Raw genomic sequence first — 15,824 nt, forward strand, 5'->3', positions numbered from 1 at the left:
AGGTTGGGATATCTGGTTGGCATGGACGAGTTAGACCGAAGGGTCTGTTTCCGTGATATACATCTCTATGACTCTAATCCAAAAGAAACATCTACATGGAAGGAGGTGTTCAATGCTGAATCTCTCTCTCCTGTAAGAACCTGTGTTTGATTTTTCCTTTTATCTAAGCGGGTATTTATGGGGACTGTTGCAGGCATTTGGAACAGCATCACTAAGTGCGAAAGAGTCGATTGGGTTTTTCAATAGCTAAGTTATCCTATGTTCTGTTCTTTCTTGTTTGTTTTTCATTCAGTAACCTTGCAAATAAATTCTGTTTTGTTTCAAACTACATGGTTTGACTGGTTGCACCATTCCTGGGATATCCATTTTACACCTGCTTAAAACAACTAGCAAAGTTAGGACCTGGGCTACTTTCTTGAAATGTTTTGAGGGGGTCAGGCCTGATCCAAAACAGACTGGGGGCTCTTTGTGGGATTTGTTCTTGAATTCCATTTTAGGATTAGGGTTGCTCGACTCAAAGACTGCAAGTGGTAGATGTTCGTGTCTTTTGTTCCAGGTGCTGGTTTCGGTTGGTTTAAACATTGCTTGCTGTTGCAATTGCTCTTTAAGTCACCAAGAGATTTCTGGGGGTGGAAGGCGACATTTTGGGAGCCTTAGAGAAGGTGAATAAGGCCAAGCTGCTGGAATTAACAGTCAAGCTGGAGTTGGAGTTGCCTGCTTCTATAAGGTAAGGAGAGACAATTACAGCAAAAGCTCAGCATTTAAATTTGCTGGAAACACCATCAGGATCTTCAGAGATGGCTAAAATTCAATTGAAAATGAAGTAGCTTGAGTTAGAGGCAAAATCCAAGTAAAGGGCAAAAGAAATGAAACTGTTTGAATTATGATTAAAAGCAGAAAAAGAATGAATCACTTTAACAGAACAAAAAGAGAAAGAGAGAAGAAAGAGAAAAAGGAAAGGAAGAGAGGGACTATGAACTTAAATAGTTGCACCTTAGACAGGAGTTCAAAAATTCAGTTCCTGAGGTACTGCGAACTCATGTGCAAGAGCACCAAGTTATACCTGCAAGATTAGCAACTGAACTGGCTGAAATGAGTTGGCTCATAAATCAAAGTTTGGTTTCCAACTTCAGTTTCAATCTGTGAGGGATAGAAATTGGGGAAAGAGAACTGCTCATGTTGTAGGGGGAAGGTAGATCTCAGTGAAGATCATAAGGATAACTTATCACAAGATTAAAAAGGAAACCCTTGAACAGGAAAGAGAAGTTAAAAAACTCTGGTGTTTTCATTGCAATAAAGTAGGTCACATGAAATCACAGTGTTGGTAGGTTAGGAAAAGCACTGGGCAGCCAGGTGGAGGAAAACAGGATAAGCCAGTGAACTTAGTTGGAGTGGTAACAGAAAACACAGACAGCTAAAAGGCTGCAGCAGAATGTACAAGCTGGTCGGAGGTTGGTTAAGGAGGAAGTGCCAGATCTTCTTAAGCCATATACCTATAAAGGTAAAGTTTATTCACATAGGCCAGAAGTAGCAAATAAGAGATACAGGATCCTCTCAATCTGTGATGTTGAAAGATGAGAGATACGCAGCTATAAAAAACTACTGCCAGAAAAGGTGCTAGTAACGGGAATGCATAGTGAGACGAGCACTCAATTATGTACACTGAAGTTAGAGTGTTCAGTGAAAAGGAGAGAAGTCATGGTAGGAGTACTAGAAAAACCCTTAGCTCCAGAATACAATGTCCATGCTAATGATATAGCTGGTTCACAGGTAGGAGTGCTGCCTACTGTGTTTGAAAAGCTAATGAAAACACAGGCGAATGGACTATTGCAGGACACATATCCTGGGATTTTTCCAGACTGTGTGGTAATAAGACCACAAAGTCACCAATTGAACCAGGAGAGATCAAAGATTACAGATAACAAAGTTGAAATGGAATTAAATGGTTGACAAAACAGGAGCAAATAGACGACAAAGCAGATATCTTTTGTATAGAGAAATTAACAGCTACAGCAGCAACATGAGAAACTAAACAAATTGCATCAAGAGTCACACACAGAAGAATCAGCTGGAGGTATCTCTGAATGATACTATCTTAAAAATGAAGTCTTAATGAGGAAATGGAGACCATCACGTACTCAGGCAGCTGAAAAATGGGCAAAAATGCATCAAGTCATGTTGCCAGTGGGTTATAGAAAGGTGTTGTTGCAGGTAGCACATGAATTACCAGCAGGTGGTTATTTAGGGGTAAGAAAAACCCAAGCTAAAATACAAAAACATTTTCATTGGCCTGGACTACACAAGGATGTAGTTGGATTTTCCCAGACATGTCATACATGTCAAACAATTGGAAAACCATAGGTTGTAATAAAACCCACACCTTTAATACCTATTCTTGCATTTGTAGAACCTTTTATATAAGTCTTAACTGATTGTGTAGGAGAATCAGTATGTTAACAATAATGGATGCGTCCATTAGATTTCCAAAGGCATTACACAGCTCAAAAGAATTGTAGAGGAGTTACTCAACTTCACATCAACATTATTCAAGGAAATTATGGACAGCTGAGGAATAAAACAATTCAAATCTACTGCATACATCCAGAATCACTGGGAGCTCTGGAAAGGTAGCATCAGCCATTAAAAGACATGTTGAGAGCCTTATAGTCAAGACTGTCCAGATGATTGGAATAAAGAAATTCCATTTGTACTTTTTATCATCAGAGATGCACCAAATGAATTGACCAAATTCAGTTCACTTGAATTAGTTTTTGGGTATGAAGTGAGAGGACTGTTAAAATTGAATAAGGAAAAACTGATAAATCATAATTCAGAAGCTACATACTTGGATAATGTGTCAGATTTTAGGGAATGATTAAATAGAACGGGGGAGTTGGCAGACAGCATTTAAAAGTATCACAGCATACAACGAAACAGGAAGCAGACAAGAAATCAAATACTTGCAGTATTGCTACTAGAGATAAAGTGTTCGTGCTACTTACAGTAATAGGTGAACCTTTAAAAGCAAGGTTTAGTGGACCTTATTATGTCTAAAGGAGATCAAGTGAGGTGAACTATTTGATAAGGACTCCAGACAGAAAGAAATCTCAGAGTGTGACATATGAATATGCTGAAAAGGTATTTTGACAGGGAAGAAAAGCAAAACGAGATTGTGTTACACCACAAAGTAAAAAATTAAGTTCAGAGGATTCTGAATTGGACATTCCTCAAATTAAGTTGGACAATGAGGAAGTTCTCAAAAATTAGGATAAATTATTGCATTACCTTTCAGAGGAAAATCAAAATGACCTGAAAGAGTTTTTACTATTACGTGGGGAGATATGTAGAAATAAGCTGGGAAGTACTAACCTAATTATGCATGTAGATACAGGAAATGCTGTTCTGATTAAGCAATACCCTTACAGGCATAACCCTCTAAAGTTGGCACAGGTAGAAAAGGAACTCATGCTCCAAGATGATACAATCAACGTGAGTTGCAGTGACTGGAGCTCACCCATAGTAATGGTGCCAAAACCAGCTGATACCCAGTGGTTCTGTGTGACTATCGCAAAGTCAATGCAGTGACAAAGACGGATGCATATCCGATTCCAAGTTTGAAAAGGTGGGACAAGCAACTTATATTTCTAAGTTGGACTTGCTTAAAAAGATATTGGTTGATATCTTTTTCTGAAAGAGCAAAGGCAATTTTGGCTTTCGGAACACTGAATCGACTATATCAGCTTAAAGGAGAAAGTGAAGACTGCAGATGCTGGAGATCAGAGCTGAAAATGCGTTGCTGGAAAAGCGCAGCAGGTCAGGCAGCATCCAAGGAGCAGGAGAATCGAGGTTTTGGGCATAAGCCCTTCTTCAGGAATGAGGAAAGTGTGTCCAGCAGGCTAAGATAAAAGGTAGGGAGGAGGGACTTGGGGGAGGGGCGTTGGAAATGCGATAGATGGAAGGAGGTTAAAGTGAGGGTGAAAGGCCGGAGTGGGGTGGGGCCGGTGAGGTCAGGAAGAAGATTGCAGGTTAGGAAGGCGGTGCTGACCTCTCCGTCTTCCGAACATTTGCAACATTTATCAGAATTATTTGATCGACTTTGGGAAGCACGCTTGGTAATAAACCTGGTGAAAAGGGAATTTTCCAAAGCCCAAGTCACCTTCCTGGGCCATGTTATTGAACGTGGACAAATGGCCCCACGGAATGCAAAATCAAAAGTAATTGGGGAGTTTCTCATACCATCAACAAAAAGAGCAGGACTATGATTCTTGGGATTGAGTGGATTTTATCGGAAATACAGACCAAAGTTTAGCTGGCTGCTCCACTCACCGAATTACTAAAGAAAGGCAAGAAGTTTCAATGAACAGCCGACCATCAGAAGGAAATCTGACAGCCTGAAAGCTGTGTTAACCACTGCCCGAATGTTAGGCACAAATAATTATGCAAAGCCATTCAAGATGGCTATTGATGCGAGTGATGTGGGAGTCGGTATTATTCTCTTACAGGAACTTGAGGAGAAAAATAGAAAGACCTATCAGGTATTTCTCCAGGAAATTGAACATTCATCAACAGAAATATTCGACAGTTGAGAAGGAGACTTTGAGCTTGGTATTGGTGTTACAACATTTCCATGTTTAGGTTATCAGTAATGTATCTGAGACAATTATATACACTGATCATAACCCATTAAAGTTTGTGGAGAAATTTAAAGACAAAAATTCCAAACTATCTACATGAAGCTTGTTGTTACAGTCAATTTGAAAACTGTGCATGTGGCCGGACAAGAAAATGTGACTGCCAACACATTGTCAAGACTTGAATCAGAAATGGAGGTGTTCGGTAGCAGGGGTAAAACAGACTGTAGTAGTGCATGTTTGTGTGATTATTGTCAATGTAATGTATATGGGTGTTGTAGTGTACAATCAGTGTAAGATTAAGGGGTTTTAAAATGAAGCCATCTTTGAATATTGATGGTTCTTTTTTTTCAACAAAAAGGTTGGGGGTGGGGGGTGAGGAAAAGAGGTGTGACAATGAAGCTCCTGTAACCATGTTATGTTGTCCTTGTTTTTTTTTCCCCCCAGAAGGGCTGTAAATGCATAGATTCCAAAATCTCTGGGTTTATCTACTTGGAGAAGTTTTTAAACAAACACTTGTATGATGAAAGGGGAGTGGCCAGTTCTCCTAGCTCAGCTGCTCTCTGGTTGGTTTGATTTGCTTTTATCAAACAGTCAGTTTTTTTGAGGCTACTGGTCAGTTGTTAGCTGAGAATCAAAAAGAAACAGCCACATGGAAGGTGTTCTATGCTGAATCTCTCTGACATCTCTCTCTCTTGTAAGAACCTTTTTCATTTTTGCCAACGGGGTGTTTTTGGGGACCGTTGCAGACATTTGGTACAGCATCATTAAGTTGTGATAGTCAATTGCATTTTTAAATAGTGAAGTTCTCTCTATTCTGTTTTCTCATTTGTATTTCATTCAGTAATCTTGAAAATAAATTCTGTTTTGTTTAAAACTAAGTGGTTGGGCCAGCTGCATCACTCCTCGAATATCCACTCTACATCTGCTTAAAACAACTAGAAAAGTACAGGTCTGGGCTACTTTATTCAAATGTTTTAAGGGGATCTTGGCATGGTCCATAACAATAGTAACTTAGAACTTAAATGCAACGGGACTAAGAAAGTTTGATAGATAAAACTGAAGGACTGCCTGAGGGCATCTCATACCTGTTATTTTAATACACTCTCGATCCTTTACAATCAGATTGGGCACAATTTCAGAGTTATAGGCTGAGATTTTAACTTGCTCAAGCTCATTCACCTGCAATATTAAAACTGGGCCCTGTGTTCTCTTAAGAAAATTGGACAATTTTTCCACTGGAGCAGGCAAGTCCAGGTGCAATTTAATAGAATTAACAAAAAAGAATGTTCAAAATTTAAGTTGGCTGGGGAACCAAAGACAATGTCACCATCCATTTAAAAGTGTCACAAACTGAAAAGATGTAGGGGAAACATATTTACATCCAATTTTACAGATGCTGCCTGACCTGTTCCTGTTTCCAACAATGGCAACATCTGCCTTTTGATATTGCAGCAAAAGTCTTTGCATGTTTTGCCACAAGGTGTATGTTAAGGCAATGCCATGATGATTTTAAAAGAAACTGAAGAAATGTTTGCAGCAGGGCATAATGCAGCATTTATTCAGTGCAGCAAGACTAAATATGGTTTGGTTTTATAAAAGGTCAACAGAGATAAGATTGGCTGAGTGGTTACTTCCTGAACTGGAAACTTTGATGTTTCAAAATAAGACTTTCAGGACATAGCTCTAGATAATTTGAGTGAGGAGTCCAACAAGGACGGCAGCAGGATACTAAAATTGGGAAGCAACTGGCTGAACAGGATTTCAACAGAAAATGGACTCATGAACAATATTGCATTGATGGATCAGTGTTTTGATTTAAATTTTAGCTTGGAAAAAGTATAGGTCAAAAATTATGAATAGTACAATTCCACCTTAGAAATCGGCCAGAGAGCACCCAAAAGGTTGTAGAACAACTTGGTCTTTCATTTGTTCAACAGTAACAAATTCAAACAATCTGCAAAAGGCAAGGAAGATGAAAAAAAAGCGTGCAAGGGAAAAACTCCTAATCACTACATTTCTAGGCCAATGAGGAGAGAAGCAATACTGGAACTAGTTCCAGACACCTTTAAAATAAATCTATTGATGAATGAGGACAAGTTCAGTAAACATTATCTCAGCTTCTTGCTAAAAGACAAAGAAAGAGCTGAAATAGATTCACTAGATTACTGAGATAAACGATAGTTGGAGATGGAGTCCACAGGAGACAGAGTGAGCGAGTACGTGAAAGAGAGGGGGAGAAAACAGCTGAGTAGACAAAGAAATAGGTAATGGTCAGCCTGGAAGATTCATTAGCTGCTAATGGGGACCATTAGTAGATGACAATAGTTCGATTGTGATAGCAGCCTATGTGATGACAAGGCCTGATGTGAGAGGGTTTGGGAAAAGGACATGGAAGATGGTGTTTTGGCCCTAAAATTATTGAACTGGGCATTCAGTCCTAAAGGCTGCAGGATCCGCAAGCAAGGGGAGGCAATAGCCTAGTGTTAATCCAGTGACTCAGGTTGGAATCTGCCAAAGCAGATAATGGAGTTTGCATTCAATAAAAAATCTGAAATTCAGAGTCTGATGATGACAACGAATTTATTGTGGATTGTGGGAAAAACAAATGTCTTTCAGGGAAGGAAATTGCTATCCTTCTTTGTCTGGCCTACAGGCGACTCCAGACCCACAGAAATGTGGTTGACTCTTAACAGCCTTCTGGGCAATTATGAATGGGCAATAAATGCTGGTGTAGCTAGCAATGCCCTCATTCCATGAATGATTCAAAAAGAACAGAAAATAAAATGCTGTAAACCATTTGCTTCATCTCTGCTCTATCCCAGACACTCAGTATTCTTTAAGTTTCAATAAGATCCCTGTTCATCCTTCAGTACTGACCCAGACACAAACTACCATTCTTGCAAACCTTCCCCAATGCCAGCACCTCCTTCCTTGGATATGGAGACCACAACTGCTCACAATATTCGAAACACAGTCTGACCAGAGCCTTAGACAGCCTCAGCAGTACATCTCTGTTCTAGTATTCTAGACCACTTGAAATGAATGCTAATATTGCATCTGCCTTCCTAACAGCCAACTGAACCTGCATGGTAACTTTAAAAGAATCCTGAACTGACACCCCAAAATCCCTTTGTACTTCAGATTTCCAAAACCTGTTCTGGTTTGGAAATTAAACTGTACCTCAATTCTTTCTACCAAAATTCACAACCTCACACTTTCCCACATTGTATTCCAGCTACTAGTTGTTTGTCCACTCTGCCACCCTGCCCAAGTGCTTCTGCAGCCTCCCCACTGCCTCAACAATACCTACCCCTCCACTTATCTTTGCGTTACCTGCAAACTTAGGAACAATGCCCTCAGTTCCTTCATCCAGATTGTTAATGTGTAATATGAATAGTTGTGGTCCGAACACTGACCCCCTGCAAATCTCCGTTAGTCACCAGCTACCAACCTGAAAATGACCCCTTCATCTCCATTCGCTGCCTTCTGCCAGTCAGCCATCCTCTATCCATGCCAGTACCTTGTCCTCAACATCACAGGTACACACCTTGTTTCGCAGCCTCCTATGTGGCTCCTTATCAAAGACCTTCTGGAAATCCAGACATTACATCCACTGGCATCTCCTTGGTCATCGCTTGACATTCAATGGCATTACCATTGCCAAAATCCTCCACTGTCAATATCCCTGGCCAGTGGGTGGGTGCACCTTTACATGAATTTGATCATGCACCGAATCATTATGGTATCAAGAGCAGGTCAGAGGCTAGAATTCTGAGGCATGTAGCTCATTCATATCCTCAGTACCTGTCCACTATTCACAAAAGGAACAAATCAGAAGTGTTGGGAGGGACTCACTACAGAATTCACAGCTTCTAACCTTAGAGAAAGGCTGCAGGGAAATGCCTGGAAGCCGTAGACTAGTGAGCCTAATATCAGTGATGGTTAAGTTTTAAAGAAGGGATTCCAAGAGACAGGACCTCCGGTCATTTGGAGAAGCAAAAGTTCTTTTGAGATAGTCAGCATGGCTTTGTGTGTGAAAAATTGTGTCTTATGAATTTGATTGACTTCATTTGAAGAGGTGACCAAGTAGAGGAGGGCAGTGCAGTTGCTGTTGTCTACATGGACTCGAGCAAGGCCTTTGACAAGGAACTGCATGGTGGATTGTTGAGTAAGGTTAAATCTCATGGGATCCAAGGACAGCTAACCAATTGGATACAAAATTGGCTTAAAGCCAGAGGTGGTTGTCGAGGGTTGTTTTTTCAAACTGGACACCCATGATCAGTGGTGTGCAGCAGGAATTGGTGCTGGGTTCACTATAATTCATCATTTATAAAAGTGATTTTGATGAGAATTTAATAGGTATGGTTACTAGGTTTGCAGATGACACGAAGATTGATCGTATAGTGGAGAGAAAAGAAAGTTTTCTGAGAATATAGCGAGTTCTTGATCAGGTGGGCCAGTGGGCTGAGGAATGGCAAATGGAGCTTAACTTCAGATGGTTAGTTTGCTCGCTGAACTGGTAGATTTGTTCTCAGACACTTCGTAAACAATTTTGTAAACCTTTATAAGGTCACCCCTCAGCCTCCGACGCTCCACAGAAAACAGCCCCAGCCAGTTCAACCTCGCCCTGTAGCTCAGATCCTCCAAACCTGGCAACATCCTTGCAAATCTTTTCTGAACCCTTTCAAGTTTCCCAACATCTTTCCGAAAGGAAGGAGACCAGAATTGCATGCAATATTCCAACAGTGGCCTAACCAATGTCCTGTACAGCTCCCAACTCCTGTACTCAATACTCTGACCAATAAAGGAAAGCATACCAAACACCTTCTTCACTATCCTATCTACGTGCGACTCCACTTTCAAGGAGCTATGAACCTGCACTCCAAGGTCTCTTTGTTCAGCAACACTTCCTCGGACCTTACCATTAAGTGTATAAGTCCTGCTAAGATTTGCTTTCCCAAAATGCAGCACCTCGCATTTATCTGAATTAAACTCCATCTGTCACTTCTCAGCCCATTGGCCCATCTGGTCCAGATCTTCTTGTAATCGGAGGTAACCCTCTTCGCTGTCCACTACACTTCCAATGTTGGTGTCATCTGCAAACTTACTAACTGTACCTCTTATGCTCGCATCCAAATCATTTATGTAAATGACAAAAGGTAGAGGGCCCAGCACCAATCCTTGTGGCACGCCACAGGTCACAGGCCTCCAGTCTGAAAAACAACCCTCCACCACCACCCTAAAGGTCTTCTACCTTTGAGCCAGTTCTGTATCCATATAGCTAGTTCGCCCTGTATTCCATGAGGTCTTGCCTTGCTAATCAGTCTCCCATGGGGACCCTTGTCGAACGCCTTACTGAAGTCCAATAGATCAATCTTCTTTGTTACTTCTTCAAAAAACTCAATCAAGTTAGTGAGACATGATTTTCCATGCACAAACCCATGCTATCCCGAATCAGCACTTGCCTTTCCAAATACATGTACATACTGTCCCTCAGGATTCTCTCCAACAACTTGCCCACCACCGAGGTCAGGCTCACCGGTCTATAGTTCCTGGCTTGTCTTTCCCGCCCTTCTTAAACAGTGGCACCACGTTTGCCAACCTTCAGTCTTCTGGCACTTCACCTGTGACTATCGATGATACAAATATCTCAACAAGAGGCCCAGCAATCACTTCTCTAGCTTCCCACAGAGTTCTGGGGTATACCTGATCAGGTCCTAAGATTTATCCACCTTTAACCGTTTCAAGACATCCAGCACTTCCTCCTCTGTAATCTGGACATTTTCCAAGATGTCACCATCTATTTCCCTACAGTCTATAGCTTACATATCTTTTTCCACAGTAAATACTGATGCAAAATATTCATTTAGTATCTCCCCCATTTTCTGTGACTCCACACAAAGGCCGTCTTGCTGATCTTTGAGGGGCCATATTCTCTCCCTAGTTACCCTTTTGTCCTTAATATATTTGTAAAAACCCTTTGGATTCTCCTTAATTCTATTAGCCAAAGCTATCTCATGTCCCCGTTTTGCCCTCCTGATGTCCCTCTTAAGTATACTCCTACTTCCTTTATACTCTAAGGATTCACTCGATCTATCCTGTCCATACCTGACATATGCTTCCTTCTTTTTCTTAACCAAACCCTCAATTTCTTTAGTCATCCAGCATTCCCTATACCTACCAGCCTTCCCTTTCACCCTGACAGGAATATACTTCCTCTGGATTCTTGTTATCTCATTTCTGAAGGCTTCTCACTTTCCAGCCATCCCTTTACCTGCGAACATCTGCCTCCAACCAGCTTTCAAAAGTTCTTACCTAATACCGTCAAAATTGCCCTTTCTCCAGTGGCTGGTACAAGTGAGACATTTAAGAGGCATTTGGATGGGTATATGAACCATCCAAGGGTTTGGTGGGATACGGGCTGGGTGCTTGCAGGTTGGACTAGATTGGGTTGGGATAGCTGGTCCGCATGGACGGGTTGGGCCGAAGGGTCTGTTTCCATCATGTATAGCTCTATGACTCTATGTTGGTAGGTCATGAAAATCCTGAAACAAACTGATTAACAAGACAAACTTAAATCATCTCGGACCTTCCCACAAACAACATTCAAACCTCCCCCGATAATAAACGTCACTGCTGTACCCCTTCGTTTCCCGATAATCGATCTGGCTCAGAACTTTGGCCATCGTCCTCGGCGTCAGATGCTTCCACTTCCATCGCACTCTCCTGATCCTCCTCACTCTGCGGGCCGCAGTCTGAGTCGTCTCCTGAATCCTCCTCATGATCCTCAGTCTGACCCAGGTCAGAGTCAGCCACCGTGCTTTTCAGCTCCTCTTCCACGGCGTCCACCTCGCCGTCACTCTCGTACAAACCCGACAAGGCGGCGGCGCCGGGCTCGATGATCCCGAGGACGTAATCCAGGCCGTCCCGGGCGAAGGCCTGCGGGATGCCAGTTCCGTTTTTGCGCTTGTGGAGTCCCAGGGCTTTCTCCAGCCGCTTAATCTCACTCTCCTCCTCCTCATTCGCCTCCAGCAAGCCAATTCTCCGGGCTTGTTTGCTCTTGGCTCTCCTTCTGGCTTTCCCAGTGGCCAGTCTTGGTGGCGCCACCGCCTTTCTCCCTTCCAACGACCCGGGCCCGGTCTCGGGGGCCGCGACCGCCTCCCCTTGGGCCGGTTGCGGTTTCGCGTCGTTGCCGGCCCCTTCCACGTCTTTCGCAAGCTCGGGGCTGCCGTTCAGGTGCTTCCTGAGGTAGTAATCCCTCATCCTGCTCTTCTTCTGCATCCGCTTCTCCTTCCTCAACTCCTTGCGAGTCTTTCCTCTCCTGAGCCCGAGATCCTGGGGAAGGCCCTGGTTGGTTTCGGACGGCGACACTGCCGCCGCCGCCTCCTCCTTCTCCACAAACGTCTGCACGGCCACACGAAACTGGCTCAAAGCCCTGGGGCCACGCCGCCGATCCCGCTTCATGATGGACTCGAACCACCGCCGGTGAAAAATAAATTACAAAACACGACCCACGATGAAACCTTCAAATCATCACGATGAAATGGTTTCTTTTTAAAGATTGGGAGATACCAGTGTTGGACTGCAATTGACAAATGATTTCTACTTCATAAAAAGAAGCAAAGCACGGTTTTAACAGTTTAGCGAGAAGGGATTTAAAAGCAAAGCCAACAGCGCACAATCCACAACCGCCATGCGCATTTTTTGAATAAAACGATCGACGCCGTTGTTTTGGGGGGAGGTGACCCACCTCCTCCCGCCCCCTTCCCAATATCGCACCATGATTGGCGTTGTCCGTACACGGGCCCCGCCTCACCTCACAGTCCATTGGTTCACGCTCAAGTCAATCGTGTTCCCATGCTGTCCCTTGGTGATGACATTCGCACCGCCTCCCCTCACTCGTGGACCTCGGCGTGAAAGGGGAAGGACAATGCCGTTCGTAGCTTATCGGAGGACGCGATCTAAGGAGCCCGCGTGGCTATTCGTCAATAACGCCAGCCAATGAGAGGCGTTGTTACTGGCCTGTCTGCGGTCGCTCGTTGATGAAGAAACAGAGACGTATGAGGGGGAGAGAGAGGCGGTGATGGTGTTGCGCCACTGTTTGAAATATAGCGCTGCTTGTTCTCTCGTTCCTTCTGCTTATTGCGCTGTCGTCTTTATTTTCTGCCGCCTCCCTATGTTTGTTTCTCCCCCACAATTTCTGCTTCTTCTAAATGCTAGAAATAAATGAAGGATGGATTCTGACGATGTGACAATCAGAGAGCAAAACTTTCACAGCCAGGTCCGGGAGTACATAGTGAGTAACTGCACCTGCACCTCGCACTGTCTTCTGTCAGATTCGCCTCTGTTTATTTGTGTTGTTTTTAAACGGCGACTGTTGAACAGGAGTGAAATCGCTCCAGAAATGGTGGTGGGCACCTCCTGTTTCAATATCCGCTTTCTGCTTTGGGGCCAGGGTTGGGGGAGTGGAGATGAGAAGGTTCATTTAAAATAACAACGCTTCGCCGCCTTTGTTTTTCTTTGTGCATTCTCCAGATACGCCGACTTCTCAGCATGTTTTCTTCTTTATAGTTTCCACACAGATCGCAGTTTCGTTCTGATTTGATTCTATCCCGATTATTTTCAACTGCGTTCCTATCCTAGTGCTCCCACGGTCAGGCTGTTTTTGCGGTGTTTCTTGTATTTTGGTAGCTCCTTCTCCCACCTCCCACCCGGCCTCCCCAAATGTACGTCAATTTATGTATCGATCTATGTGAAACTTAACGGTCAATCTTGACCGGGGGACCGTCGCCAAGTCGCACAGTGGATGCTGGTGACAGTGTCGCTAGGCCTTTATATTCTTTGGTATTTTTAAGTTGGGAAGGAATGATTCTTATTTTGCGCATTTTTGTGAACGTGTTTTATTGTTAACATATGCACATCGATATTCATTGAGTGATTCTAGTTGATTTAGAGTGTCGTAGTATCAAGGGGAATATATTGTTTTTTTTAAAAAGCCTTAACCTCTGCTTGTAAATGCATTTAACGAAAACCTGATGATAAAGCTTTTGTTGAAAAGCTATTTTTAAAAAGTTGTTATTTTGAGAAACAGGCAGGTACTGTATGCAAATATGGGTTAAACACTAATTGACAAACTGTGAAGTATTGATGTTGCTGTGATAGCTATAAATAGATTATTATTATTAATAATAATACCACCATTAAGTCAGTTAGGGACACTTACTGAGGGGTCCTAAAATGACATTTAACTTAAAGTTGCAAAATAACAACTGAACTTGAGCAATTGGGAACTATCACTTAAATTTTGTTTCTGATTAGTTTTTGTGAAAACACTTAACCTTGTCAGAATAAATCTTCTAGGTATTGCAAGACCATGCAGCAAAAGACAAATTATGATCTGGAGACAGGCAGCCAAAGCAAATCAGCTTTTCTACCACGGTATTTGTAATATAGTAAAACTAAATCCTCAAAGATCTCCACTAATTACTCCAGTGATTCCTAACAATACTTTTGAACAAATAATCTTAGACTTTGTGAATAACTCAAGACACTGGTTTTGTATATTAAACAAAAAACATGTTTACTAAATACAAATTAATTTTAAGAGGAACGATGTTAAACAAGGTACACTAACTAGTGTCTTTGCTTTAACCTGGAATTTTTCATTCAGACCTCATTCACGTAAAAGACAGATGAACGCAAACAAACATAGTAAAGGGGTAAATAAAATAAAATAAAATAACAAAACTGGCCAGACTACTTAAATTATTTTCATGATGTGTTGTTGCACAGGCATAAATGTGGATTCCTTAGTTACATTTTCTGAAATGTTGTTCGGGGTCACCTGCTCAGTTCACTCGGGCAAAGGCAGCAATACTTCTAACCCAGTGGAGGAGCAAATTACTGCAGGTGCTGGAATCTGTACTCGAAACAAAAAATGCTGGAAATCAGTGGGTCAGGCAGCTTTCTTGGAGAGAACAAGCTAATGTTTTGAGTCTAGGTGACTCTTTCTGATGAATCATTTCCAGTTCAGGATTCAAAATTGCTTATACAAATAATGACAAATTGGTGTGGCTTCCAACAAAATGAATACGTCACTTTGATTTGAGACCTAAGTTATGAGTCGAGGTTATAATAGCTAGAATGTCACTTGTGCAAGAGAAGGTTGTGGACTGGGTTCATGGAAACACTCGAGTCCTGAAGAGTGTAAATAAGATTCAACACCAATATGTTTGACACTTATTTTGTAGTTCTGAGCATGTCGTCCAACTCAAAAGAGCAATACTGAAAAGGTAATTCCAATGTTATCAGCTTAGGTTAGCAATGTGACTGAATTGTGATCTGATCTAGATGCAAGTGTTGTCAAATCACATAGAGGTTGACCTTTTACTGACATAACAAGCAAAATGTTTATTGGAAATGCTGTACTTTGGATGGAATGTTAATTTGAGATCTTGTTATTAAATGGTTGAGTTGAAATATGTTAATAGCTCAGCTGTATGTTTCCTAATTTATCTCTTGTAAATACTTCATTCTTTGAAAGATAAATGAAAAAATAGGTACTGGGAATTGCAAATGCTGAACTAAGATGGGTACTGTCAAAGTGTTTTTTTAGATGGTTTAGTTTCAGAAGCATAGAAACTATAAAAGCAGGAGGAAGCCATTCTGTCCTTTTGGTTTAATCCACCACTGAACCTGATTGTAGTTTACACCTTACACCTTTTTCTAAAGCAATCGCATCCTTCTTGTGATGTGGTTTCCATAGCTAGATACAATACTCTAGATGTGGCCTAACCAATGTTGTACAATATGACAGTGTTGACTCTCTGCTTTTAAACTCCATGTCTCCACTAAGAAAACTCAGTATCACGGAGGCCTGATTTACTACTTCATCCATCTATCCTTTTACCTTAAAGGACTGGTGGGCATTCCCAACTCTTCATAATATGTTCTCTTGGCTTGGTTGACCTGTCCAAGGGTCGTGCTTCACATGTTCATATTGAATTCTATTTGTCACTGATCAGCTTGTCAAAATTATTTTGTAATCTAAAACTATCCTTCTGACTAGTTGCCAAAATATTGTTCAAATGTACCACAAACAGCAAGGCTTAACACTGATCCTTGTGGAACCCCTCTTAGCACAGGCTTCCACTCATAAAAACACCCCTTTACCATCACTTTCTGCTTCTT

The 15,824-nt window shown here is 41.9% G+C and overlaps 2 protein-coding genes across 4 annotated transcripts in view; one reads left to right on the forward strand and one right to left on the reverse strand.

Annotated features, from left to right (window-relative positions):
• nom1 (nucleolar protein with MIF4G domain 1) overlaps nucleotides 1-12,364 on the reverse strand; it is a 66,616-nt gene extending 54,252 nt beyond the window's left edge. Inside the window, exon 1 of the mRNA XM_072576216.1 lies at nucleotides 11,277-12,364. Within this exon, the coding sequence (XP_072432317.1) occupies nucleotides 11,277-12,098 (822 nt within the window). The 5' untranslated portion in view covers nucleotides 12,099-12,364. The remainder of the gene's footprint in view (nucleotides 1-11,276) is intronic.
• Nucleotides 12,365-12,589: 225 nt separating this feature from the next.
• Nucleotides 12,590-15,824, forward strand: part of lmbr1 (limb development membrane protein 1) — a 262,815-nt gene continuing 259,580 nt past the window's right edge. The window contains exon 1 of one of the 3 annotated variants that reach the window (XM_072576218.1): nucleotides 12,590-12,930. In XM_072576218.1, the coding sequence (XP_072432319.1) occupies nucleotides 12,868-12,930 (63 nt within the window). In that variant the 5' untranslated portion in view covers nucleotides 12,590-12,867. The remainder of the gene's footprint in view (nucleotides 12,931-15,824) is intronic. The other 2 variants (XM_072576217.1, XM_072576220.1) reach the window with 2 other exon arrangements.

The sequence above is a fragment of the Chiloscyllium punctatum genome, chromosome 8, assembly GCF_047496795.1.
Source record: "Chiloscyllium punctatum isolate Juve2018m chromosome 8, sChiPun1.3, whole genome shotgun sequence".
Lineage (NCBI taxonomy): Eukaryota > Metazoa > Chordata > Chondrichthyes > Orectolobiformes > Hemiscylliidae > Chiloscyllium > Chiloscyllium punctatum.